We start from the raw sequence: 24,855 nt of genomic DNA, 5'->3' as shown, positions 1-24,855 counted from the left end.
TAACTGGACTGTTTTACTGTTGTGTTAAAGGATGTCCCCCAATAAGTGTATTTATTCATTGATTGATTGGTTATATGAATTTATTGCATTACCAACCAACAGTTTGACTTTATTTTGAATGTTAAAACAAAGAACTAAATATATATATATGAATAATGATGAAATGTGTTTTTGCTAGGGTTGTGTGATGTTGTTGTCCAGAACCTGTATACAATCCAAACTGTATATGATTTTATGAGATATCTTGCTGTCATGATGACTGCATCGTTGTAATTATTGAAATTCATAATGTCAGTGTTTCAATAGTTTCATTTTGTTTAAAAAAAAATACTAAAACATAGTGAAGACGTCTGTGTAAACTTGCATGGGAAAGATGTACTTGGTGCAATAGGAAATGTGAAAGGTTATAGCAGGGTTAGGCTGTTTACTCATTGCTTTGATACAGAAAACTTTACGCTATGGATTATTTGAACCTTGCTGTTTTAGACCTGGTTGTATTGTCCCTCAAAGCCCACCATAATGCTTAAATTATGTCAGGGTGCCTAGTAGTGGGTGACATAAAAATCACCATAAAATTGTTCCTGTCTAGAACTGCATTGAATCTGGTTCTTGTGCAGCGCTAAATCAACCATATTCATATATTATACCTTGCTGTGTGATTATGGAGCTCCCTCTGCTATTAAACTTGGAATGCATTGCAATCACCCATTTTTTGTGGCGCACAATTTTCCTATACAGTTTTCTTGATTCCAATTTTTGTCAGATACTCCATATTAATTATTAGATATTTTAATTATTAGATATTGCCCTCAAATAGTATGTGACATTAAAGAAAACACCTAAAATGTTGGAGTCCATGCCGAAATATTGGAGTCCATATAATGTTTTATTCAACTGTTGAGACTCAACGTTTATAATGAGTACATTTTTGTCACTGGGTTTGTCATATTCTTTTGTTTTAGAACCCCTTTGACATTTCTTTTTTCTGACATGTTTTAACCTTAAATCCAATTTCTGACTGCAAGATCTCTGTCTTCTCTCAGGACACTGATGAATGTATCTATACAAACATAGATTTGCACCCACCAGATTTATTCAGCTTTTACCTTGGTGATCCGTTCTCCCCACCCCCTTTTTTGTTTGTAGGATGTGTAATTGTCTCTTAAGTTAACATTGTATCAATGTTTTACAGGATATAGAAGAGTGTGTCAAGATTATTAAGTCAAAATGACCATGGATATGATGTACTTTTTTTTCTGAATTTCACCATGCAAATGATTCTTTAAGAGTTACAAAAGATCACACTTGAGATGTTGTTTATGAAAGCCGATCACAGGAACATGTAGTCTATAAATAAACAATGTACTACTGTACACATGAATCAATAATTATTTAAATTTTGTATATTTCCATTTTAATACATTATAATGTTGTGATTGAGACAAAAAAAACATGTATAAATGATTCATTTTAATACAATTGTGTCTATTTGTTGTTATTCCTCACGCCTTGTGCTGTCATTATTTGGATACCATAGTCCTAAAAATAGGCCTACATTGAATTCCTGGGACTCAAGTAGCAAATAGCATCAAGGCTGCTATTTGGAATATGAACAGGAGGTGAATGTTATCCCTTATCCTAAACGAGGTTTGTTCTATGGTTCTGTCCAGACTTTTCATAAAAGCAAATTCATAAAAGCAAATTATGTCTGGTGGTACTACATTGGCCTACCTGACTAGACAGCCTAAGTATTCCTACAGCGTTGTCCAGTCTCTCCTTTTTAGCTAACCAGCTGCTGCTGATGGCCTTTCATGCTGGCTGTTATGGGTCTACTGGGTTATTACCCAATGGTGATTTGGTAGGCTACGTACGCAGCTGTCACTGTGCGCTGTACGTAATCTGAGCACAAACTGCGTAGCCTACCTACGCCAGAAACGTTGATAGCCCGCCCAAGATCCCGCCTAGAGGGTTAGAAAATGTTTTTGATAGGGTAGCATGGCATACCTGATTTGTCCACAAAAATGTTGATTGGTTGAATGGGGGGAAACTCATCAGAATATTTTTGTCGTCCCTCTGTTCCACTCCTGGTGGTCGTGGTAGAACATGGCAATGCATATGGCTAGTTGTTGTATCAATCAAAATGATAGACGGTAAAGAACAAACTGATTGGATAAGCAGATTGTCTGGCAAGCTCGTGTATGTAAACTGTCGCGTGTGCTGTTGAGTCTGCGCTGAAGGAAAGAGGAGGGCCTTGAAGACAGTGTTTTTATTTATTTCTTTGTTTCAGTGGAAAAAACAATAACAACGATAGTTGCATTACTTGAAATCCTTCTTTAGTAGTTACACTCAACCAAGAAAGAAAACTGGAAAATACAACAGTAAGAATTAAAAAGCCAAAGCGAAGGAGGGTAGGATGAAGCGGCGCAATGCGGACTGCAGCAAACTCCGACGGCCGTTGAAACGGAACCGAATAACCGAGGGTATATACGGCAGGTATGGTGTATAGCTGTGGGTCCTTTATCTGAGCTGGGTTATCATGGAAATAGCTAGTTAGCATGCTAGCTACCTGGCTACCTTTGTTAGGATCAATGTAATGCTAACAAACTGGATAGCTATATCCAACTAACATTAAGTAATTCAGCAACATCACCTCAACGTTTTCCCATTAAAAACAACTTAACATAAGCGTCAGTTATCCAAAGAAGTTATACTAGCAATTGAGCTAGTCAATTATTTTTGACCAGTGAACTGCTGGTTGTCGTTCTCTAATGGGTTGTTGCTGTGGTTGATATGTTCTTAGTTTGACAATGAAATATGGTTTAACGTTAGCTGCCGGGCCTGGTGTTCTGACTTCTGATTGAACAGACACATTTCTAGACCGTGCAAACATTAACGTTACCTACATGTCGCTGATATTGTAAGCTGGCAAAATAACTACTAACGATAACGTTAACGTTATGCTATTTGATGTTAGCTACGCGGACGTTGGGTAGCTAGCTAACTGCTTTTAAGTAAACCATTTAGACGCAGTTTGCGAGGCTAACGTTTAGCTTAGTTGGCTAACCACAGCTGGTGTTGATGTTCTTTAAAAAAAAAAAAATGAGTCAATCACCATGCAATGCTGTGTCTTTATATTCTGAATATTATGTACTGAACCATATGAGATAGCTACCTGACACTGCAGACATTTTCGTTTTTTGTCCTCTTAATTGTTATTTACTGTATGTTCATATGGTGCTGGCTCGAGATCCCTGTCAGCTAACGTTAGCTGGCTAGTTAGCATCTGTTGAGGTGAGCTGGTATCATTGACGTTAATAACATTACATTTTGGCTACAGTTAAATGCTGTTCGAGGAGTATGTATCATACGCTCATTGTATTCAGTCATGTTTTTTGTTCAGCATTTTAAAGAAGATGACTCCTTATGACTTTTCTTAACAGTTCAGGTAGCTCAGGCCCAGTGTTATACGAGGCATCTGACGTTATCGTGACTTGCCACAACCCCAAGTAATCCTTCCTGCAGCCTGATTAATGTGAACGTAACAAGTGTCCTCATCAAGATAACATAATTCAACGTATTCTTTCAGGTATTTGTGTTTAATGAATAGTGTGTTACGCAGAAGGTCAACTTGATTTTTGACACAATGAGTGTATGAAATGTCAGGATCACTCTGGCACAGTATTTTCTGTTAGTTCAGACAGTAGGCTACACTTTCCTTGGTTCCCATCCAAGCACTTTGACGTTTAGATTCTAGATTCGAGAACCTTTCACGGGTTTCTGCTCCGTGAGTTCAAATCAAATTAAAATGTCGATGATTTGAAGGTTAGGCTCATAGACTTTATGCAGTCTATGGTTAGGCTAATATTTGCACGAAACCACAGTGGCTTTCTAAATTTGCTCTTTGACTTGCATCCTTGTGTTATGTTATGAGGCACCTGTGGCTATGACCACTTAAACGTGTAGCCTACCTCTGTTCTTAAGTCAGGGAGTTGTATGTGTTGGAGTTCATACATGGGCTAGAAGTATAGTAGAAAGCGTATTTTATTTAGGGTCTCTGATATACTGAAGCTGGTTCCAGCTGTTTCAAAAGCATTCTCTTTTAAATTTTCATCTACAATATAGATATCATAGGTTTGTATGTTGAACAAACAGAGTGATAAAATCTTGTGAATGTGGGTGTAGGAAAGCCCAGTGGCCATGTCTTCCCATCTTCATGGATGTTTCCTCACAGGGCGTACTGCGGTACCCCACATTGGTTATAAGTTAGGCGCTGCTCTACAGCTGTGGTGGTATTTAGCTCACAATGACCTAGAGCAGTGTTTTTTAACCACTGCCGGGGCACACTAGTGTGCCTTGAGAAATCAAGTGTGCTGCAGAAAATTACCCAAATGTCACTCACTGGTCCAGAAAAGCAACTGTTGCATCAAAGAATTTATAATCACATGCTCTCATTGATTGTATGATTGATTGCACTATTTGTGGTATGCAGGCATTGTACAACGGGGGCCCCATATCCAGTATTCACAGAATCATCACATATCCAGTTCATAACAACAATTAAATTAGATATAGTCACCTACAAATGAAACAGAGGGCGCTTGTTTTATTGAGCAGGTCTTGCATAGAAGCCATAATAAGGCCATATCTGTGTATTATTTGAAATTTTAGGCTATGGTATGTTTTTATTGTTTCTTCACAAAGGATGTTAGTGTGCCGTGGGACATTTTAAGTGTCAAAAGTGTGCCGTGGCACAAAAAAGGTTGAAAAACACTGACCTAGAGGATAGAAGCTACCAGACTTGTATTAATAACCACCATTACAATGCAGTTAATGATCCACCATATTGTAGATAAGACTTTCAGACCATCAGCACAGACCCTTTCACTACCTCTCTGGTTATTGGTCAGCATAGTATTCATGCTATCTTTCCATTTTTTAAAAAAAATGCCAGTTATATAGATACGGGCCAGCTGTTCATTCAGTTACAGCTCTGCCGCTGACATTCATTTAATTGTTCTCCACTTTTGGGCCTCCCAAGTTCAGTACCGTTCTACAAGCTGCTGGGTGCTTCTTTTTCAGCCTTCCTCTCCAAGTAACTCAAAGGGTGTAGTTTTTAGTAGACAATCTAAGTGGGTGGCCGTGGTGAATGTTGAGATCATGCAAATGCCCATTGCCAGAATGAACATAACACATGCCCAGTGAGACTTGCATATCATAAGCAGCTTAGCCCAAATGCTAAACATGGGTGTAATCTCTCAAACCTGGGAAATGAACACATGCACACACTCTGCTAGCACATCACGCTGCCATGTCTTCATGGGGTTGCCCCAGCTCTGCTTTTAAGATGAGTGTTTAGTGCAATAGTCTAGGAGCAGAGCAGACCTCTCGTGAGGGAAGATATTCCAGTTGCTAAATGCAGCACATTTTCGAGCATGTGTCTGATGTGTGACATGTTTGGTTGGTGTTCCCTGTGAAGCTTTGGCACACTGCCCAAATAATTTCATCATGTCTTACAGTAATACCCCTGGCAAAATGTCATATCCACATGTCCATGTGTGTGACTGACTGGTGATCCACTATGATTGAAAGAAGGCCCTATGTGACACTTTTCACATACTGAATACTTCACACTTCACTAGGCCAGTTTTTTGTGATTTATGGATGTGCCATATCGTCCATTATTCAGCAGTAGAATTCCTCCCCATGACAAAATTTTGCCATCCCAGATTATGGATTAAATAGTCGATGCCATGCATGTGCACTACCACTTGGGCAGCTTGCATGTATAGTTCAAGCCTAGGTGAGGAAGTTATTGTGTATAACTATTCTATATAGTTATTGTGGATAACTATTCTCAAGACTGCATATTCATATTGTCATTTATATGACCTCACAAGAAATAACATGAAATATCATGATCCAGTTAAGTCTATCACCTGCCACTAGTGTGCATCTTGATGATTACCTATTTGTCTTGCAGTGTTATGTGACAAGTTTACATTTATCAAATGTACTAGGCTACATAAGTGACATTAGTTTGGATGAAATTCACTCTTTCTGCTTTTCCTCCCTCTCCCTCTCTATCAGTACGTTCCTGTACCTGAAGTTCCTGGTGGTGTGGGGGCTGGTGTTGCTGGCAGACTTTGTGCTCGACTTCAGGTTTGAGTACCTGTGGCCCTTCTGGCTCTTCATCCGGAGTGTATACGACTCCTTCCGCTACCAGGGCCTGGTGAGTTTGGGATCATACAGCTGCTGCTGCTGCTGCTTCTGTTGTTGTTATGTAAACCCGCTCAGCGGAAAGCCTTTGTAAAATGCATTTTGCAGATTGATGAAAGTTTAATGAAACTTCTGTATGTTGATTGCAGAGTGTTTGTTTGTGTTCTTTCCTGATGTGCAATAGAGCAACAGTGCAATAGATCAAATGCCTGCAAAACTAATGCAATTCAGTAAATGCTTCATAAGTACTCGGTTCACCTCCAGCTGGTTGACATAAAGAAGCCCTACATGAGCTGATCCCTTTCCATCTGTTATCTTGAACCTGTATGGTTTTCATTGTCAAACATTGGTGTTGTCATGGTCTCTTTTGTGTACCAAAGGCCAAGCATGGAGCCCACTGGCTTTCTGTGCCAGGTCGCCGAAAGTCAGCCAGGTTGTCGTCTTGAGGGCAAACCAACCCCTCGCGTTTTTCAGTGTGGGAGATTAGATTAATGCTGCGGACTGTAACACAGAATGGCAACCTCCCACGCCCGCCTAACCCCCACCCCACACTGGGTTTTCCCCCTGTTATCTTTTCTTTCCTGTCATCTCTGGAGCAGCAGGGTCACCACGCTGTCCATAATCTTATTTAACGTGTATTACTGCTGCCGCGATTTAAAGGCTTACATCCAATCTATCAGCAAACCAGCAGCCATGACACCGCCGGATGAGGGCATGCCCCCACCCCCCACTCTTGTGTCGCATCACATTCCGCTTCCAGCTTCCCTCTGGACCGTTTCCATTTCATTATACAGGCATGTCCAGTGGAGCCCCATTTTCATATTTAGTGATTTGTGATGCATACTGATTGCTCCTGTATAATATTGTTTGCCACAGAGTAATGGATACAGTTTCTCTGTTGCATTTGCTTGGTTGCCCCAAAGCTGCACGGGAAATTGCGTTGTGCAGTAAATGTCACGCATCATTAACTCAAAGTTCAGAGGAATATTCAAACGGCATAGCAGGTGCACCACAACTGTAATTACACTATTTTGTGGAACAAGACACAAAACAACACGCACACTCACAAGAACACACACGTCCCGCACAACTCGGGTGACCTTTCGCCGGCGCAGCATTGTGCCACAGTGTGGCTGCAAGGGCTTGTGTGTTTTGGCTTTGAAGCAGCCTGCAATTTGCGATGCAGTTTCGTAAAATGTTGTTAGTATTTGTGCTGCTCGACAGTCAATCGAATGGCAGGCACTCCTTCCTTCTGTACTCCTGAAGCACTGTGCTGATTGGCTCAGCTTGGCTCAGCTTGGCTCAGCTTGGACCGAGCCACTGTGTGGTCTTCCCATTTACAGAGCGAGAACAGTGTGCTCAAAAACTCTCTAGTATTCATACAAACACTAAACAGACAGCTAGAGGACCATAAGGAGCAATCAGCTGAAGCTGTTAGTTTTAGTTTAAAATAAATTTAATTAGTGTTCAGGCTTTTTCACCTCAACGTCATTTGATTATTTTTCCCTCATTATTGTCTTTGTTTTGGAAATCTCAGGCTTCTTGTAGGCCTTAACTAAAGCCCACTTTCCCCCTGTTTCTCTCGGTCTCTTCCAGGCATTTTCAGTGTTCTTTGTTTGTGTGGCGTTTACATCAGATATCATTTGCCTGCTCTTCATTCCTGTGCAGTGGCTCTTCTTCGCAGCCAGCACCTACGTCTGGGTGCAGTACGTGTGGCATACAGGTAAGCACACCCTCCCGCACATTCATTTACATTATGCACTCACCTACACACATAACACAGTGTAGGTTTTCTATGAACACTGGAGCCATTGCATGGCTTTGTAAAGATTTAGAGCTAAATCAAGGTTTGCATCTGGTCTGTTAAGCTCTTGCACAAATGTTGGTTTTTGTAGCTTTGGCTGTTTCACCCACTGCGGTGGAGTCTGGCAGCACAGTGCCCGTGGCATTTTGTTCTCAGAATGTCGGTAGGCTGTGTCTAATGAGGGTTGGCTGGGTAGCGTTTTCTTTTTCTCAGAAGGTGCGCAATGGAGATTTGGCAGAACACTTGAGACCGGAGGGGGGCTGTGATCCTGGCTTGATCCACTGGGTCATTTGTAGTTAAGCTAACTTTGCCAATTCACAAGTCACGGAGCTTTAAGTTGGCTGTGCACTTCATGCGTGTGATATATTTGCCAGAAACTGCAGAGGAGACACATCAGAAGTAAGATCATATGGTTATTTAGTGCATAGTTGTTCTCATGAAGACAACACTCATTTTATGGATAGCCAGCTTTTGGCAATTATACCTAATATCTTAATAAATGATTATCTTTGTTGTCTCACATTATGACCATGAATCCAAAAGATGTCCTCAAAGAAGGTTGTGTTAACCTTATGTTGGAAGTGATAATTCCATTATATGGTGTATCAAGAAAATGCATAGCTATGTGTGTGTTTTCCATAGCTTTATGCTGTTATACACTTATTAAATAATTGTTGTTAAACACCTCAATAATAAATATTCGCTAACTTTAATGGCAAGTGAATAAGATCTTTTTTGATACTAACTGCATCAAAGAAAAAGGAAAATCCAACAGCTATGTGGTGTGTTTTAGTCCAGTTCCATAGTTTACAGTAAGAGTAAAAAAAAAAAGAAAACACATTTTATTTTATAGATGTTGCTGATTTTGCAGGCCAGCTGGTGACAGGTCATTTGCCTAAAGTATGTCATTTTGAAAACCACCTTGAATTTGAATACAGGGAAATTAAGATTATAAAAATCCATTGCTAATCTTAAAATGGTTGTTCTTTATTCTATTTTTCACCCACTGTAGTGATTCCTCAACCCCAGTGGTATCTATCTATCTATCAGCTGGATCAGTAGATTTTACTGGGCTTAGCGTGGGGTGTGTGTGAGGGAGGGTTTTTGTTCAGGAATTCATGATGTAATCATACAGAACTGACATGAAGTATTAGTTCTTTCATATTTCTGCTTTCTACTGTGACATTTCTGAAGGGGGCATGTTTGATGGCAGTGTGCTACTCATTAGTAGCTGTGAGAGGTAGCTGCTACTCCTCTGATTATACAATACTGCAGAGTGTTTGCTGTGTGTGTGTGTGTGTGGTCTAATTTATCCTTCTGAGAATTCTTCAGGGTGTGTATCAGGTGGCTGTCAAATTTGGCCTATGATTTATCAGTTGTGACGGTGGAATGACCCTGGAGTTGAATATGGCGTCCCGATCCCCTCCTCTCTTCTAATGCCCAGCAGCCCCCCCCCCCCCCCCCCATCTCTCAGTCGTGTCCTCTGTATGCAGTGACTGGCCATGAGGAGCTCTGTCTTTTAGATTCACCAGTTTTCATAGTTTTGTCTGTCCAGAAATCCCACTTAACTAACTCCTCTCTAATTCTTGGCCTACTTGTTTTTTGACTTGTGCATTTCCTCTCTTCCTTTACCTCTCTCCTTCACAGAAAGAGGAGTGTGTCTCCCAACAGTATCGCTATGGATACTTTTTGTATATATAGAGGCAGCTATCAGATTCAAGGATCTGAAAAACTTCCATGTGGACCTGTGCCGTCCATTTGCGGCACACTGGTAAGTAGCTTCAAATCATCACAAATGTATCAAAACTGACCACAAGCACTAGCCAGTCTTAGCTGCTTACTTGATGTGACCGACCTGAAGAGTTCCAGGAGGTGCTGGGATGCCCAGTACCAAGTAGAGGAGGATGGAAGTAGAGGATGGTGGTCTTGTCCTTGCTTCTCTAGCTTGCACTTGTTCATTGTCTGGGGTGTAGGACTGTTCCCATGGCACTATTTCTCAGCAAATAACCAGACAGGACCCCCGTTGCCAACAAATTCGGTTTTGCTGAAGGGGCCCCGGTGTTTTGGAAATGGACACAAACATGGCAGAATGCGGCCAACTGAACTGGCAGTGATGCTTCATAGACTCTCATTTTCCTTCAGCTGCAATTGCGGAGTAAAAAAAAGAAACGGAACTTTAGCAAGAGATGTTGCCGTAACCGCCAAGCCTTCTTTAGCAATGCTGAGATGACTGGATAAAAAAAACCTGTTGAGGCTGTTCAGCAATGACTGAAGACCTGCAAGGTTGGCTTCAGTGATGAAATGTTTAATGAAGAGCTCAGTTACGGTCTTCTTAAACACAGATGAATGACAACAGCACCTGTGACTGACAGAAAAAGCCATACCATAGCTTTGGCAGTGTTGGTTGTACAGCTGTTTGGATGCTACAGTGCTTGGTGTGCAGTTTAGCGGCTGCAGAAGCCTGTTGGAAGAAGTAGCCCAGAGCTATGCCAGATCCCTCACACACCCCATTAACTTATGTATCTGCGTTACTTCCACTGAGAGGAGCCGGGCAAGCAGCCTGGGCTCCTCCAGGCCTCTCCCTGAGCAGCAATGCTTTGGGTCCTCTCTCTCAGAAGGCAGATGCATCAGATCACACACACTGGAGAGGGAGGAAATGAAGAGGTGCTCTGAAGCATGAAGATAGTTGGAGCCTGATTTGACTGGTGGTTTGGGCAAATAACAACATGCAGGCTTAGCAACATGCAGTGGGTGGGCTAGACACAACCAGGCTACGAGACCTTTTTGGAACACAATACAAATGTGGGGAGTATGCTTTGAAGATTTGGCGTTTGCTGATGTGACATTTCTAGTGCTACTGACATCATTTCTACTGCTTGTGTGATTGCAATACCTAGAAAATATATTTATATTCAATGTCAATGTTCCTCAATAGAGAATTAGCAGTAGTATAAGCCACATTAATCTCTCTCGTATTTCTCTTTTTTTCCTTTCCCTCTTACAGTATTGGCTACCCAGTGGTGACGCTGGGCTTTGGCTTCAAGAGTTACGTGAGCTACAAAATGCGTGTGCGCAAGCAGAAGGAGGTGCAGAAGGAGAATGAGTTCTACATGCAGCTCCTCCAGCAGGCCCTGCCACCAGAACAGCAACTGCTCCAGAGGCAGGAGAGGGAAGCCGAGGAAGGTGAGGTGGAGGAGGAGGAGCAGACGGGCACATCCACTCGTGCACTATGCAGCTCTGGAAAATATTAAGACACCACTGCAAATTTGAATATCACTTTTAACCACTTAAAACTCTGCAGTGGATGAGTGGATAAGCTGAAATCAGACCTTGATTTGTCATTGTAGTGTTCTCTGGCTCAGCTTGGCACTCTCTAAGACTTTACTCCTCAATTCATTTTCATCCAGTACTTGCTTGAGCTCAGCTGTTGGCTGATTCACTCACCAACCCCCCCTCTCTCCCTTGTGTTGTCCAGCTGCAGCCGCCAAAGGGATGTCCGAGGACTCCCAGACGCCCGTATCCCAGAACGGAGGCCCCGCCATGGGCAAGAAGCCGTCCTCGGGGCCCCTGCCCGAGCTGGAGTACCGGGAGAAGGGGCGCAAGGGCCAAGGGTCGTCGGGGGCCCAACAGAGCGGCGACAGCAGCAGCAGCAGCAGCAGCAGCTCCAGCAAGGAGCCGGAGTACATGGAGACGCAGCCCAACGGCAACAGCAAGAGACTGAGCCACAGCGACAGTGCCGAGAACCTGCTGCTCAAGGAGGAGAGCTCCTTCTCATCCTGTTGCTCGTCCTCTTCCTCGTCCAACTGCAACGCCAAGAACCAGAAGAACGCCAGCGTGGCGGCGGGCAACTCCTCGCCCCGGGGGCACGGCACGGCCAACGGGAGCGTGCCGTCCTCGGCCCAGCAGCCCTCAGCCTCGGGCAAGGGCGACAAGAAGCAAAGGAGTGGTGGGGGCAAGAACGCCTCAGCGTGCCACAACAAAGACACACTGGAGAACTGCATCCCCAACAACCAACTCAGCAAACCAGAGGCACTGCTGAGGTACACACCCTTAGACAGCTTCACACACAGACAAAAGCACACTCCAGTTCACACCATTTTATTGGTGGTCGAGACTAGTGCTTGAAGGTATCCATTACTTTCTTGACCTTACTTGCTTGGAGGTTTGGTTTGATATAGGTTACATTCAGAGATATAGTTGGACCACGTGAAAAAGCCACATCCAGTACCAGCACAAGATTTAAATCCAGGTCTGGTTGATGCAATGATAGACCCCACATTTGGGATGTACCTGTTGAAATGATTAATCTGTATGCACTTGTTGTCCCACCCTGTGCTTAAAGAGATTGCAGTAGGTCCCATACTGAAGCAATCACTTGACATCCACAACAGCCAGCTCAGATAACTCCAGGCTGCCCACAGCCACTGGTATACATCTGAGAAGCCACATTCAGCTCTTGAAGTTACATAAACACATATTGTTGTTATAGGTCCCAGGCGACCGAATCCCCATGAACCAAATCCAAACATGTTTACATTGGTATATAGTCACCCACATGAACATCCACTTGCACATGTATAATTTCACACAAATACACTATCCCCTACGCTCTCACACTGAAGTGAGTCCTGGCTGGTCATCCATACAGTGGAAGTAAGGTGATGAAGTAAGTGAATGCAGAAACTATGGCTATACTGGTGTGATGTGCCCTGTACTCGTGAGGGTTGGCACTCTGCTTGCATTGCCTTTCCTCTGCCTCCCTCTCCCTTGTCTTTCCTTTCCTACTCCACATGGTCCTTATTTACCTTTTCTTGCTATTTCTTTCAATCTTCCTTCTCTGTTTCTCTCTCTCTCTCTCTTTCTCTTTCTTTCTCTGTCTGTCTCTCAGGCTGGAGCAGGACGTGAAGCGTCTGAAGGCAGAGCTGCAGGCCAGCCGTCAGGTGGAGCAGGACCTGCGCAGCCAGCTGGGGGCTCTGGGCAGCGCCGAGAGGAGTGTGCGCTCCGAGCTCGGACAGCTGCGACAGGAGAACGAGGTCCTACAGAACAAGTGAGTGTGTGTGTGTGATACTGTGGGGGTGTGACGGTACATATACCTGTGTGATGGTTTTCACCTGTGAGTGTTAAATCACTTCTATGAACATGACTTGCTATGGCAGAACAGGTGTTGAGGCATGTGGTAATAGCACTGCTGTTCAGTGTAATTCCTCTGGGTTAGACATGTGGGAAGATATGACTGTGTGTGTGTGTGTGTGTGTGTAGTGTATAATCTGTATGTTGTAATGTTGATGCTGATGATTGATGATGATCCTGACATTTACATGTGGTTGAGTAATCCACTGCTGTGTACAATGCAATGTTTTACAAGTATGTATTTTGGTGTGTGTGTGTAGGCTGCACAGTGCGGTGCAGGGGAAGCAGAAGGAGCGGCAGGCGCTGGGCTCGCTGGAGCGGAGGCTGAAGCAGGAGCAGGAGGCGCGGGCAGCTGCCGAGAAACAGCTGGCCGACGAGAGGAAGCGCAAGAAGCTGGAGGAGGCCTCAGCTGCCCGCGCTGTTGCGCTCGCTGCCGCCTCACGGTACAGACCAACTATCTCACACACACACACACGTAGATACAATGCAGACACTTGTTGTTAGACTCATGACTTATGTCTCTAACAACTAACATTATGATAGTAAACTCTTTATCCCATCTAAGAGTTCCCTCTTGTGTAATGTTTCTGTGTGTGTGTTTGTTCAAAGGGGAGTGCACAGACTCCTTGTGTAATGTGTGTTTGTGTGTGTGTTTGCTCAGAGGGGAGTGCACAGACTCCTTGCGGAGGCGAATCTTGGAGCTGGAGACAGAGTGCAAGAAGCTCAGCAAAGACCTGAAACAGAAAGAGGAGCAGATCCACGAGCTGGAGCTCACAGTGCAGGTACCAAACACACACTCATGTATCGACCAATGTACAACACATGCCGAGGAGGCAACAAGAGTGTGAGGTTTCCTAGCTATGCTTTTGTCCCTCTTGTCATTTTCTTATTGTGACAAGTGTCCTTCTTTGCCATCTTATTGTCTAGTTGTAACCTTGTCTTTGGCATGATTGTATCAAGTGTGTGAGCGGCTACGTTGTCTCCCCCCAATGTGGCAGGAGCTGCACAAGTATAAGGAGAATGAGAAGGACACGGAGGTGCTGATGTCGGCGCTTTCGGCGATGCAGGAGAAGACCCAGCACCTGGAGAACAGCCTGAGCGCCGAGACGCGCATCAAGCTCGACCTCTTCTCTGCGCTGGGCGACGCCAAGAGGCAGCTGGAGATTGCACAAGGTGTTTGTGTGTGTTTGTGTGTGTGTGTGTGTGTGTGTGTGTGCTTTTCTAGCTCTCTGCACCCGGTCTTCAACACACACCCTGTTTAATCAGAACCATTAGCATTCTGTCATTCATACACACAGGCATGTGCACACTAGGTGTGTTCAAAAGGTTTACTTTGGTGCTTTCCAGTATTCAAACATAACAGTTTGTGTGAACATGCCCTGAAGCTGACATTTTAACTACTGCATGATTCTGACACCTGTCTGCATTCTCCCTCCTGGCTGGTGATTCAAATGAGAAAGGGCATTCATGCAAAAATAACTGTCGGGGAATAAAGCACATCTCATATTGTCATACAACTAAACTTGTATGAAAATGTGCTGTACGAAAATGTGCTGTCTGAATTTTAAAAAAAGGTTTATAGAGAAGGTGGCATGAGTCATCCTCGGAGCAAAAGCGATATTTTGGTTTCCCCTACAAAGACCAGTGGCCGGTTGCACAAAGCACCTTAAGTTTTTTTCCCTTATTTATGACCCTTAAGACTTAATTTCTCCTTAGGTAAGGGATTTACTTAAGGGTGTTGCACAGAATACCTTAAAATGTTTCCTTAGTTAAGGAGAAACGTCAAGGGATTTACTTCACTGAAAGGGATTTTCCGGCACGAAAATCTGTAGTTTCCACGGAGATTGTTCAACAGCTGTAGCCTACAGCTAACTGCCTTTGCCGCGATGACGTTCGTTAACCCACCGAACACAGTAGGCCTAAAGCTTAATGATCTTATCATTCATCTTACCTTAATAATATTCGCGGAAATTATCCAGGTAGCAAGTAAAGCATGTTATATACATGAACTGAACAATACTAGTTGGCAAGTTAGAGATGATCCTGACTGCCATCAGTGCACCAACATTTTGCCTAGCGAACCGAACCGAAGCTCATAGGCTAACAAGACATCCACATGAATTGTTGACATTAGCCTACGTAAACCACACAATAACAATATGCTACGGCATGTTTCTGATAGGCCTATTTGACAGAGGAAGCATATTATTAAGAGGTTTTATTTTGAATTGTCAAAAGTAGTTAATAAACTTATCAGCATCAATTCAGTTAATAATATGGTTAAGGTAGAGTCAGATGTCCCTTAGGTTTTTCCCCTTAGTTAGACTACTAAGGTCGTTCGTGCAACAGTTTAAGGGTTTTCTTACAAGATAAGGACAAACCCTTAGATACTAAGGGAACATGTTAAGGAAACCTTAAGGAGAAAACTTAAGGGTGTTTGTGCAACCGTTTTTATTTTAAGGGACCCTTAAATCAGATTTTAAGGGAAAAACTTAACTTAAGGTGCTTTGTGCAACCGGCCACAAGCCTCAGCGCAGAGGGATTTGTATCCTGTTCACGAGTAGCAGCAGTGTTGAGAAAGCTGGTCATGGTGATGGTGAAAGCTGACCGAAGGCGGCCAGATTAGATTTTCAGTAGCGTCATGCCATTCTGAGTGAAGATTTGGACACGAGAAGGGTGGTTGGGATGCAGTGAGATTTTCCCAGACTTTCCTGTTTGACTTGGCAAAATGAGATGCCAACTCTGGGTTGTGGTGATTTGCCAACTATTGCGTTGAGTTTCATAAGACACTTTCATTTTTGAATTAGAAGTTGCTTTTAAAGAGCATTAATCCTCTCGTGCTTGGGTAACGAAATCGGAGATTAATTCAGTATTTGGCACAGAATGCTTTTAATATTTTTTTTATATTATTTTTTTATTTATTTATTTTTTTATATATATTTTTTGACCTTGAAAGGTTCCACTTTCCTTCCACAAGTTGAACATTAGTGTTGTTCCTGATATGGAATCATACCTTAGAGGCCTATTGAATGGTCAGTGTCATTCCAGAATCGTTTCAGATATCTGAAAAGATTCTGGAATGACACTGACCATTTAATAGGGCTCTATTATGGGCTTTAATACATATCTACTGGGTTTGTTAGCTATTTACATGCAAAAAAGGATGTATTCTGAACAAATCCTGCTATATTTTTCCAGAATAGAGAAATGTCACTGTAGTTTAAACATGACCAAAAGGGTGGAGTTGCCACTAATCGTGTGTGTGTGAGCATCCTATTATCCCGTGCTGCTCTAGAGTAGACATTATAGAAGACCGAATAGCTGGGCACAGAGGACGGCTTTTGTTTCATTTTCCCGGACGCCCAAGGACGACTTTTGTCTCAGGTTCATTGTGCTCAGTTTTCACTCTCCACACTGTGGTCCTTTGACAGTTTTGAGTCTTATGGTGGTGAGCAGCAGGTGAGCTAGTGTGTAATGTTGACCTAAAGTTCTTGCAAGGTTGTTGAAAAGTATGGACACTCAGATTCCATATTGCTTGCTGTTATGCTATGGATTATGTTCTTGTTACTGTCGCAGTGTTGTAATGGTACTGGAGTGATGTTCCATGTGTTGTGTCTCCAGGTCAGATCCTTCAGAAGGAACAGGAGATCGCCGACCTGAAGCAGAAGATCGCCGAGGTGATGGCGGTCATGCCCAGCCTGGCCTACTCCGCAGACACCAGCAGCATGAGCCCTGTGGCGCCGCACTACTCCTCCAAGTTCATGGACACCACCCCGTCCGGACTGGACCCCAACGCCTCTGTCTACCAGCCCCTCAAGAAGTGACCGACCGGCCTCCTTCTCACCGTCCCTCTCCCACTCTCTCTGTTTCTCTTTTTCTTTTTCTCTTTCTCTTTCTGTTTCTCTTTCTGTTTCTCTTTCTCTTTCTCTCTGCCAGAACCAGTGGAACTCTGCATGTCTGCGGCTTAGAATGTTCTCTATCTCTCTTTTACTCCTCCTCATCCCTTTCTCTTTTGTTTTTCTCTTCCTCCGTGGCTCTTCCCCTTCTAACCCCCCCCCTCCATCTGGCCGGCGCAGCAGAAGGATGTCGTGTTGTGTGACTGTATTTGTCGTAGTAAAAACAAAAACTCAAAAGACACAAAAAAGAGACTTCAAGTGATGGTCAACTCAAGTCTGGAAACCTCACAGAAACGACGTTCCATCTTACATTTAAGCATAAGGAAAGGACCCCCCCCCCCCCCCAAAAAAAAAGCCTTTTCTTGTCAGTCTTTTTCTCCTCAGCTTCACTCAATCCATTGGAGTTTAGCTGTAGATTGAGTATGGTTATATTGAGGGGGTTGTTGTCCATCTTCAACACTCGAATTCTACTTACATGCTGGTCCTGGCTCAACAAAAGTCATCTGCAAAAAAAAAAATGTCACCACCAGTGGCAACAAAGGAATGTAATAAATTGTGGACTCGCTCTGTGATAAAACTCCATGTCTTGTTTGAATCTCAAGAACAGGAGGAAACCCTTGTCTCTAAGCACCCCCTGCTGCGATGAACAGGTTTTGGTTACATGATATGTCAGCCTTCAGTTTATTTGGAGCTCAAATGGAAATGTTCCCAGATTAAAAAAAATAAATCCAGCAGAGTGAAATTTTCTTTTAAAAAGAGCATAAATGCAAGCCTGTTCAGTCCCTTAAACTATTAAATCATCCCCCCCCTCCCCCTAAGCTCTGCCCCTTGTGTTCAGGTCAAACATCCCTCAAATTAAAACTGATCAGTGCCTTGACATAGCAGCTCATTGATGGACTGGACTCCCTTGCCCAGCCAGGGTTGTCAGTGTTGGGTGTGCTCACCAGAGTCAGCTGCACTCTGTCTCTTCGATTGAACAGGTGTGAGAGAGCTACATTTGGTTAGCCAATGGGCAGCTGGCTGAGGGCTGGTTACATAGAGGCCTAGCTGAAGTCTTTGGTGGGTCATTTGCAGAACTGGAGCACTCACTGGAAGTTTCTGTTGAGAGCTGTAGCGGTTATGGCAAAGTGACCTGCACAAGGCCTTCAGGCTTGGTTAGTCAGGGCCTTCATGCGCTTCAGTCTGTTGGTATTGGCCTCTTTATAGAAGTCTCGCAGTCATGTTTCCAATCAAGAGATAGAACAGCCCTGACCTTGGTGAATGCTGTACGCCCCTGGCAATGTCACTCCTTTATAGCAGTCCCAGGAACCAAATCACATGAGAAGCTACCTGCTGCCACAGCAACACTCCTGGTCAGACTGGCCCAGTGGTTTACTTCATTCAAGTTGATATCAATGTTGTAATGAGTTAAGGACATTTCATAATTGGACAGCATATGAGCAAGGAGGGAATTGCCCACATTATTCAGGCCTGTTGAATGACTAGTTGTTCTGTTGATTAATCCATTATTATTCTGTTTTCATATGGCAGTGTTATGACACAATACCTGACCACAGTCCTTGCCACAACCAAAGCTTGTTGTGATTTTTCACGGAGGACTTTTGGGTTTCAGTGGCCCAGGCGCATCCCTGTGGAAAGGACCGACTCTGGCTCATGTTTAACGTCCTCCCCCGGCAGCAAAAGGTTCATTCGGATGTGTCCTGTCTAAAAACGTTCTGCCATGGTGGAGCCATGACCGTGCATCACTGATCCTAGTGAACTCCGGAGGAATGTCACTGTATTTTCATTTTGCTCAAGACAATAAGTATTAGTGATCCAGTACGTTGAGGCCACCGAGTTAACCTGTTCTGCTTAATGTTTATGTCCCCTCCCGCAGGGCTTAGATTGATTGATGGATTTATGTGATTTTTGCTGTCATTTCATGTGGTTGGTTCTTTTGAGTGTTTACGTGGTATGCTGGACAAACAGATTTTCTTTTTTTTAAGTGCAGATGACAATGGTTCCTGTGTTTGGAAATAATGGGAAAAGGTCAGTCAGCTGAACGTTTAATGGGAAAAACATTTTTTTTTTTCTTGGTCGCTTCTTGCTCTGTCTCTTTCCTCCAGTCTGGATCTCAGTTGTGGTCCCTTTCTGTGAGGTTTTCAAGGGATTAAAGAAGGGTTTTCTTGCACATGTAGTTTGCCTGGTTATTCATGTCTCAGTGGAGCCCATCCTGAATGTGTTAGATATTCTGATGCAGGTTCTCTGAAATATTGATGTGTGCGAATGTAACACCCATCTGCTCTTACATACAGGGCACATACAGAAAATCATAAGCATAATCCTATTAAAATAATAGCTTGACTTGTTGCATTTGCCAAAGTTTTGACCATTGATGATGATAAATCAGAGCCACTCTGCAATACATAAGTTGTGGTAAAAAGCCAGAGAATGTCCTGTGGATTCAGTAAGGCTCTTATGCCACTAGAGGGTGGTAAAAGCACAGCCTCTCAAGTGCTTCTGCTTATGGCGTGTGTCCAGCAGCAGTCTTTGGGTAACTGGTCAGTATTATGCCAAAAGACTAGATATCTAAGGTATATCATATAGTGTATATTTTATACAAAATCAAGCATTCTAATATGCTGATGTCTAAGTGTAATTTATATCAAATAACTTTGAGTGAAGTTTAAAGTTATGGACCATAATAATAAAGCAATATAGCTATATATTTTTATTCATCTATTTTTAGTGTATAAAGAGGATACACTGATTCACTGACTTATTTGTGTGTGTGTGTGTGTGGGGGGGGGGGTCTATGAATACGATTTTTCTGTTGTACTAGGACCGTCAAATGGCCAGAACAAATGACCCAACCAATGACTTTTTTTTTTATTTGCTTCTTTTTCTGTGTTTGGGTGTATGAGAGGGGTGACTGTTAATCACCAAGGGCAAGAGTTATGTGGACCATGAGGTTCAAGGCGGTAATGGGGGAGGTGGTGTTAATATATTGATGACCTTAATCCATGGATGTGTTTAAGTAGTTAAATCACTTTCCTCCCTCTGTCTCTCTCCTCTCTGTTTCTGTCTCTCCTTACCTCCCTAAGGCCACAAGTTTATTAAGAAATTATAATTAACCCACTGATTTCTGAAGTGGAAAGACAAGGGATGGTGGGGTGGGCTTAAGGGAGAGAAGGTGATTTAATGCATGGATGACAACTGTTATGCCCATAATTAAGATGCTCTACTTTATAATACTGTGAAGTGTTCAATTAACTCATTTACTTTGACATACATGCATATTCCACATCTGACTACATTAATTATATAGCCACACACATATATTTTACTCAGGTATAAGGCGTACCATACACATATTAGCTACATATAGCACTTTCTATTCTACATTCTGAATATTATATTATGCACAGGCTGTGGATTTCACGCATGGGGTAAATTTGGCTGCAGTCTCTTTGGAAGCAGAAAGGGCCTTCATGCCAACTCATCTTGCCAACACTTGATGGCTCTCAGTGTGGCCCTATGTGTACAGGCCATGGGGGGCACTTCCATTCTCTGAGGTTACAAAATGCAGTTGGGCCACCTGCACTGCACATGACTTTCGATCTGGCTATAAGCATGTCATATCATAACCACATTAACAGGACAAGGGAGTTAAGCCTGATTGAGACCATTAAAATATGAATGAGCATTTGTGGATTAGGCAGTCGATAGCCCAACACTGGAGTTATTCTTTGTGTGTTAGCTGGGTGGGCCGTTCCTGGACAGAGCCACACATTCAGCTCTGAATGACAACAAAAGAAGCAGTCTCTGCTTGGTTTTAAAAACAACTGACTGCATCTACACAGAAACACTGGCTGCTGCTGTTCCTGTGTAGATATTCCATGTGTTGTCACTGTTTTTACAGTTGTAAAGAAACACCATTAGCATAAAGCCCCCAATCAATAATTTACAGCTCTATCATACTTAGCATGTTGCTCACGTTCTCCATAGCAATGATTTCAGTAGTGCTAGAAGGAAAACAGCAGGGCCTATATGAGGGCTGAGTAAACATCAAAGAGTTCTGTTTCAAATGTGGTAGTTACACTAAGCTTCCTACTGATTCACTGACTGCTTTCTTGTGTGCTCTCTCTCTCGTGCCCTCTCCCTGCCTGATCCCTGCTGCTTTGAACATGACATTCATCTCTGACATCTATGGAGACAAATGTTGCCTTTGTTTTCGGAGAAAAGGCTTCTGACTGAGATAGAGAATTTGCTGAGTGAAGAGACAAGGAGATTTGTAGAAAAACATAATGAGATCTGAGTGCTGATGCCCTCTCTGTGGTGGAGACATGCTTATTTTATCTGTGCATACGTTACCCATGCAGGTTCATGCCATGTTACACTGCATATTTACATACAATCTACAGAAAGTAGCCCTATTCACTTTAAGTTCCATTTACATACATTGGGCAGATGTTCTTTCAAGATGAGAGGAATACTGCATTCATCTTGCCGAAACAAGAACAAGGTAGAGAGAAAGGAAATGGGAGTGGTGGCTACTCAGTGGTGGTCTTTGAACACAAAAAACACGTCTGATCAGAAAAATGTGCTTTGTATTTCTATAGGTGCTTGGGTGTGTTTGACAAAAGACTTCTATATCAGCAATGTGGACATGCAGCATTTTCTGGATGCCTGGCTCTGTAATGTCTAGGCCTACAATCAGCTAGCCAACTACACAGGGTAGTGTGTGTGTGTGTGTGAGAGAGAGAGTGCTCAAGACTGAAAACTACTTTACTAGTACTAGTCCTCCTTTGTCATAAATGAGGTGAAATGTTTTGAAGGTAGGAAACCTGCATGCCTAATTCTTAGCAAGCCCCCCTGGGTCCTCTTGGGGTAACAGTCCAGCCAGTCGGCTGGGCTGCATGACCAGACGAGTGAGCCTGTCATCCTGCTCCCTGGCTGGCTGATCTTCCAGACAGACGATCTGCCACCTTGCACCTGGCTATGGCTCTTTTGGGACTGCATCCAGAGGTGGACTAAATCAATAGACCTTCAGTTCTGACACACACTGAACCATCTTTCTCTCAGTATGAATCTTGGGACTGTATTTGAACTTCAGGCTATTCTTCAACGTTAAGTCAATCTTGTTAAGGGCCTAGGCTGCGTAAAAAACAAAAAAAAAAAAAAACATTTGCATTAAATATTGTATAAATATACATTCACACATGTTTGACAATGGGAAAACACGTTGGGGACCAAAACGTTTTAGTTTACATAGCAGCGATGTGCGAAAATGCTCAGATTATGGCACACAAACAGGAGAATGCAGCCTGACTCTGCGCGCCAATTAAGCACCGCCTTGTCTGAAAAAAAAAAAAAAAAAACAGAAACACAAGAGATTCTCGCGCATGTGGTTACTCTGCGACGTCATGTGCATTATCCGGTTAATTTACATACGCATCACCGCCCACCGCTGGCGAGCATGAGCAGCCATCCGCTCCAGCTGTCCTTTCAGACTGGGAAAAAGCAGGTTGCGGGAAAAGTTTGCGAGTACGTGAAAATCTAGTTTAGTAGTTCGAGTGGCGAAGGCCAAATACCGGAGCGCACAGAGCTCGGATCCTACTCGTTGGATTAAAATTATGGATGCTTTGAAGTCGGCTGGGAGAGCCATTATTCGGAGCCCTAGTATTGCTAAGCAATCTTGGAGTTATGGCAAACACAAAAGTAAGTTTCGGTCTTTTCGTGATGAACCAGTTGAATGGTCTTTAGCACTTTAGTCTTGATACTGGTAACGTTATAAATGTAAGATTAGCTTTTGAACGTGACGGGTTGGGTTGTCTGCTTGTCCAAGAACCGAGAGGTAGCTATGTAAGTTAGCTAGCAGGTTTATGCTGGCAATGATAGTAAATTTAGTAAGTTGTGCTTGTGACATTAAACTGTTGCGAATGATGGGGAAGCTACAGCAACGGACTCTAATATTTAAACAGATGCCATGGGAGTTTTTGGTTTGCTTTAACATGGCACCACGTTAACTTAGGCTACAAGTAATGTTAGCTGTATACGTTATAGTTAATATCAGCAATTTGGTTTATTGCCTGTAATCGGGCTAGCCACGTTCAATACATAAACTTTAACTCGTAGACTCAAAGTGTCGCTAGTCTCGCATTCATAAAACCAGGTAGTCTATGTTAACCTACGTCAGTGTTTTTGACTACAGACTGTTTTCGGATCTGAATGAATGATGTTCCACAGTTCAGTTTCCTTTACGCCAGCGTCTCTTGGCACGAAGCTAGGATGTCTAAGCAAGCTAGCTGCCTCCATTCATGCTTGCAGTGTTAATATGTAGCTTAGCCTCCTTTACGAAACGTTTGGAAGTGTTGACGGCCAGTAGTTATTTCTTCTAAATGCATTTGAACGTGGCTATCCGAAACCAGTTGGTGGGCTAACTTGCTGGACAATGCGCACAGTTTTCCAACTTCTCCAGTCTGCATTTTCCCAGCCTTTGAGGTGGCTCTCATAAATTATACTTTGTAGATGGTCAGCTTGCGGTTCCAAGCTAAACTGTGTTTTTATTCTCACATGCTGATCTGTCATCTGCCTCAATATCTCGCCACGTCACCTCCGGGCAGGGTTGTGTTGTGTCTTAAAAAGTGGACGTTGCAATATAGTAAAAATGTGGTAGTAGGCCTATGTGAGAATAGAAAAAGTGATTGGAGACGTTGATTGCGATTCGTCCTTATTGTGTAACACCTTTAATATGGTGACAAAGAAGCTTGTTGGCAACCTGGTGTTGGGGTGATGCGCTTTTGGAGAATGTAAGCTTAGTGCTTTTGGATGCTAGGATTGCCAAATAAATACTGGAGAGACAGAAACCTTAACCTTGGATAGTAAGATCTGTAATCCCTCTGATGCTTCTTGACACTAATTTTGATGCATTTGACAGGCAGGCTACCACAAAACCGCACAACTTGAGTACACAACCATTTATCTCTCCATAGTACGAGGGATCCGGGTACAGTGTCCACGCGGAAGCAATGCCTGACATCGTGATCGAGGTTGGCATCTTGCTGCTCATCAGAGCTCCTGCTGGTGCTTTGATCTCCGTACTGGCTGTTTTAGCAGTGCGAACAGCGAGATCTGGCCATGCGCAGTCGCCCAGCTCGGCTGCACTACCTCTCGCTGCTGTAGTGTGGCTTTTCAAAGAGCAGATTAGCTGCTTGGTAACCGCATTGTTTGGTTTCACAAGAGACCCCCTCCCCTTCCCCGCGTGCCATCCTCTGACAGAGCTGTGCTTTTGGGGCCAGAGTGCTGCCACGTGTTTTTTTTTTTTTCTCTTTGCTTTTCATTTCAGTCCCCTGTGTGGCCACAGGCACGAGCAGCATTAACAACTTAAGTGTGTATGATGGCCAGTGTCCAGCACTGGGTACTGATGACACTAATATCCATGGCAACAGGACATGGGAAGTCTTTCACTGTATGGCTTAATTGCTAACACCACCTTCCATCTTCCGTTGCTATGGCTTTTACCTCCCCTTCTCTCTTCCATCCTTTAAATACCTTTCCTGTCTTTGTGTGTGTGAGAGAGAGGAAGACGTACAAAGAGAGAGAGAGATGGATGGGGAATGCACATGAAAGATTTCCCAGTATCTTTGTTCTTGCCCATGGCTTCTAGTTGAACCATGTGAAGGTTCAGGTTTGACCACATCAAGACCACTTAGCCCCATCCTAGTCCTGAGTGTTTTTGCAACAGATCAAAAATGTTTTACTTGTGTGTTATAGGCTGAAGTGTGGTTTGTTCCCCTACTGAGTGGGTTTCGCTTTGATGGAGGTGTG

At 43.3% G+C, this 24,855-nt stretch overlaps 2 protein-coding genes across 5 annotated transcripts in view; both read left to right on the top strand.

Annotated features, from left to right (window-relative positions):
- The first annotated feature begins 1,938 nt into the window (after nucleotides 1-1,938).
- On the top strand, nucleotides 1,939-19,216 carry maco1b (macoilin 1b). Of its 2 annotated transcripts, none has more exons than XM_042072340.1 (11): nucleotides 1,939-2,493; nucleotides 6,088-6,229; nucleotides 7,813-7,939; nucleotides 9,668-9,791; nucleotides 11,025-11,203; nucleotides 11,502-12,060; nucleotides 12,909-13,067; nucleotides 13,411-13,593; nucleotides 13,812-13,932; nucleotides 14,149-14,323; nucleotides 16,772-19,216. In XM_042072340.1, exons 1-11 carry the CDS (start codon nucleotides 2,414-2,416, stop codon nucleotides 16,972-16,974), a joined length of 2,052 nt encoding a protein of 683 aa, XP_041928274.1. In that variant the 5' UTR covers nucleotides 1,939-2,413; the 3' UTR covers nucleotides 16,975-19,216. The 2 variants fall into 2 exon arrangements, with proteins under 2 accessions (XP_041928274.1, XP_041928273.1); XM_042072339.1 differs by having other exon boundaries at nucleotides 1,940-2,493; nucleotides 11,496-12,060.
- Nucleotides 19,217-22,475: 3,259 nt separating this feature from the next.
- ldlrap1b (low density lipoprotein receptor adaptor protein 1b) overlaps nucleotides 22,476-24,855 on the top strand; it is a 63,124-nt gene continuing 60,744 nt past the window's right edge. The window contains exon 1 of one of the 3 annotated variants that reach the window (XM_042072080.1): nucleotides 22,476-22,746. In XM_042072080.1, the coding sequence (XP_041928014.1) occupies nucleotides 22,662-22,746 (85 nt within the window). In that variant the 5' untranslated portion in view covers nucleotides 22,476-22,661. The remainder of the gene's footprint in view (nucleotides 22,747-24,855) is intronic. The other 2 variants (XM_042072081.1, XM_042072083.1) reach the window with 2 other exon arrangements.

The sequence above is a fragment of the Alosa sapidissima genome, chromosome 19 (genome assembly GCF_018492685.1).
Source record: "Alosa sapidissima isolate fAloSap1 chromosome 19, fAloSap1.pri, whole genome shotgun sequence".
Taxonomy (NCBI): domain Eukaryota; kingdom Metazoa; phylum Chordata; class Actinopteri; order Clupeiformes; family Clupeidae; genus Alosa; species Alosa sapidissima.
The sequence above is the reverse complement of the archived record's forward strand: the minus strand, read 5'-3'. Positions and strand labels throughout refer to the sequence as shown.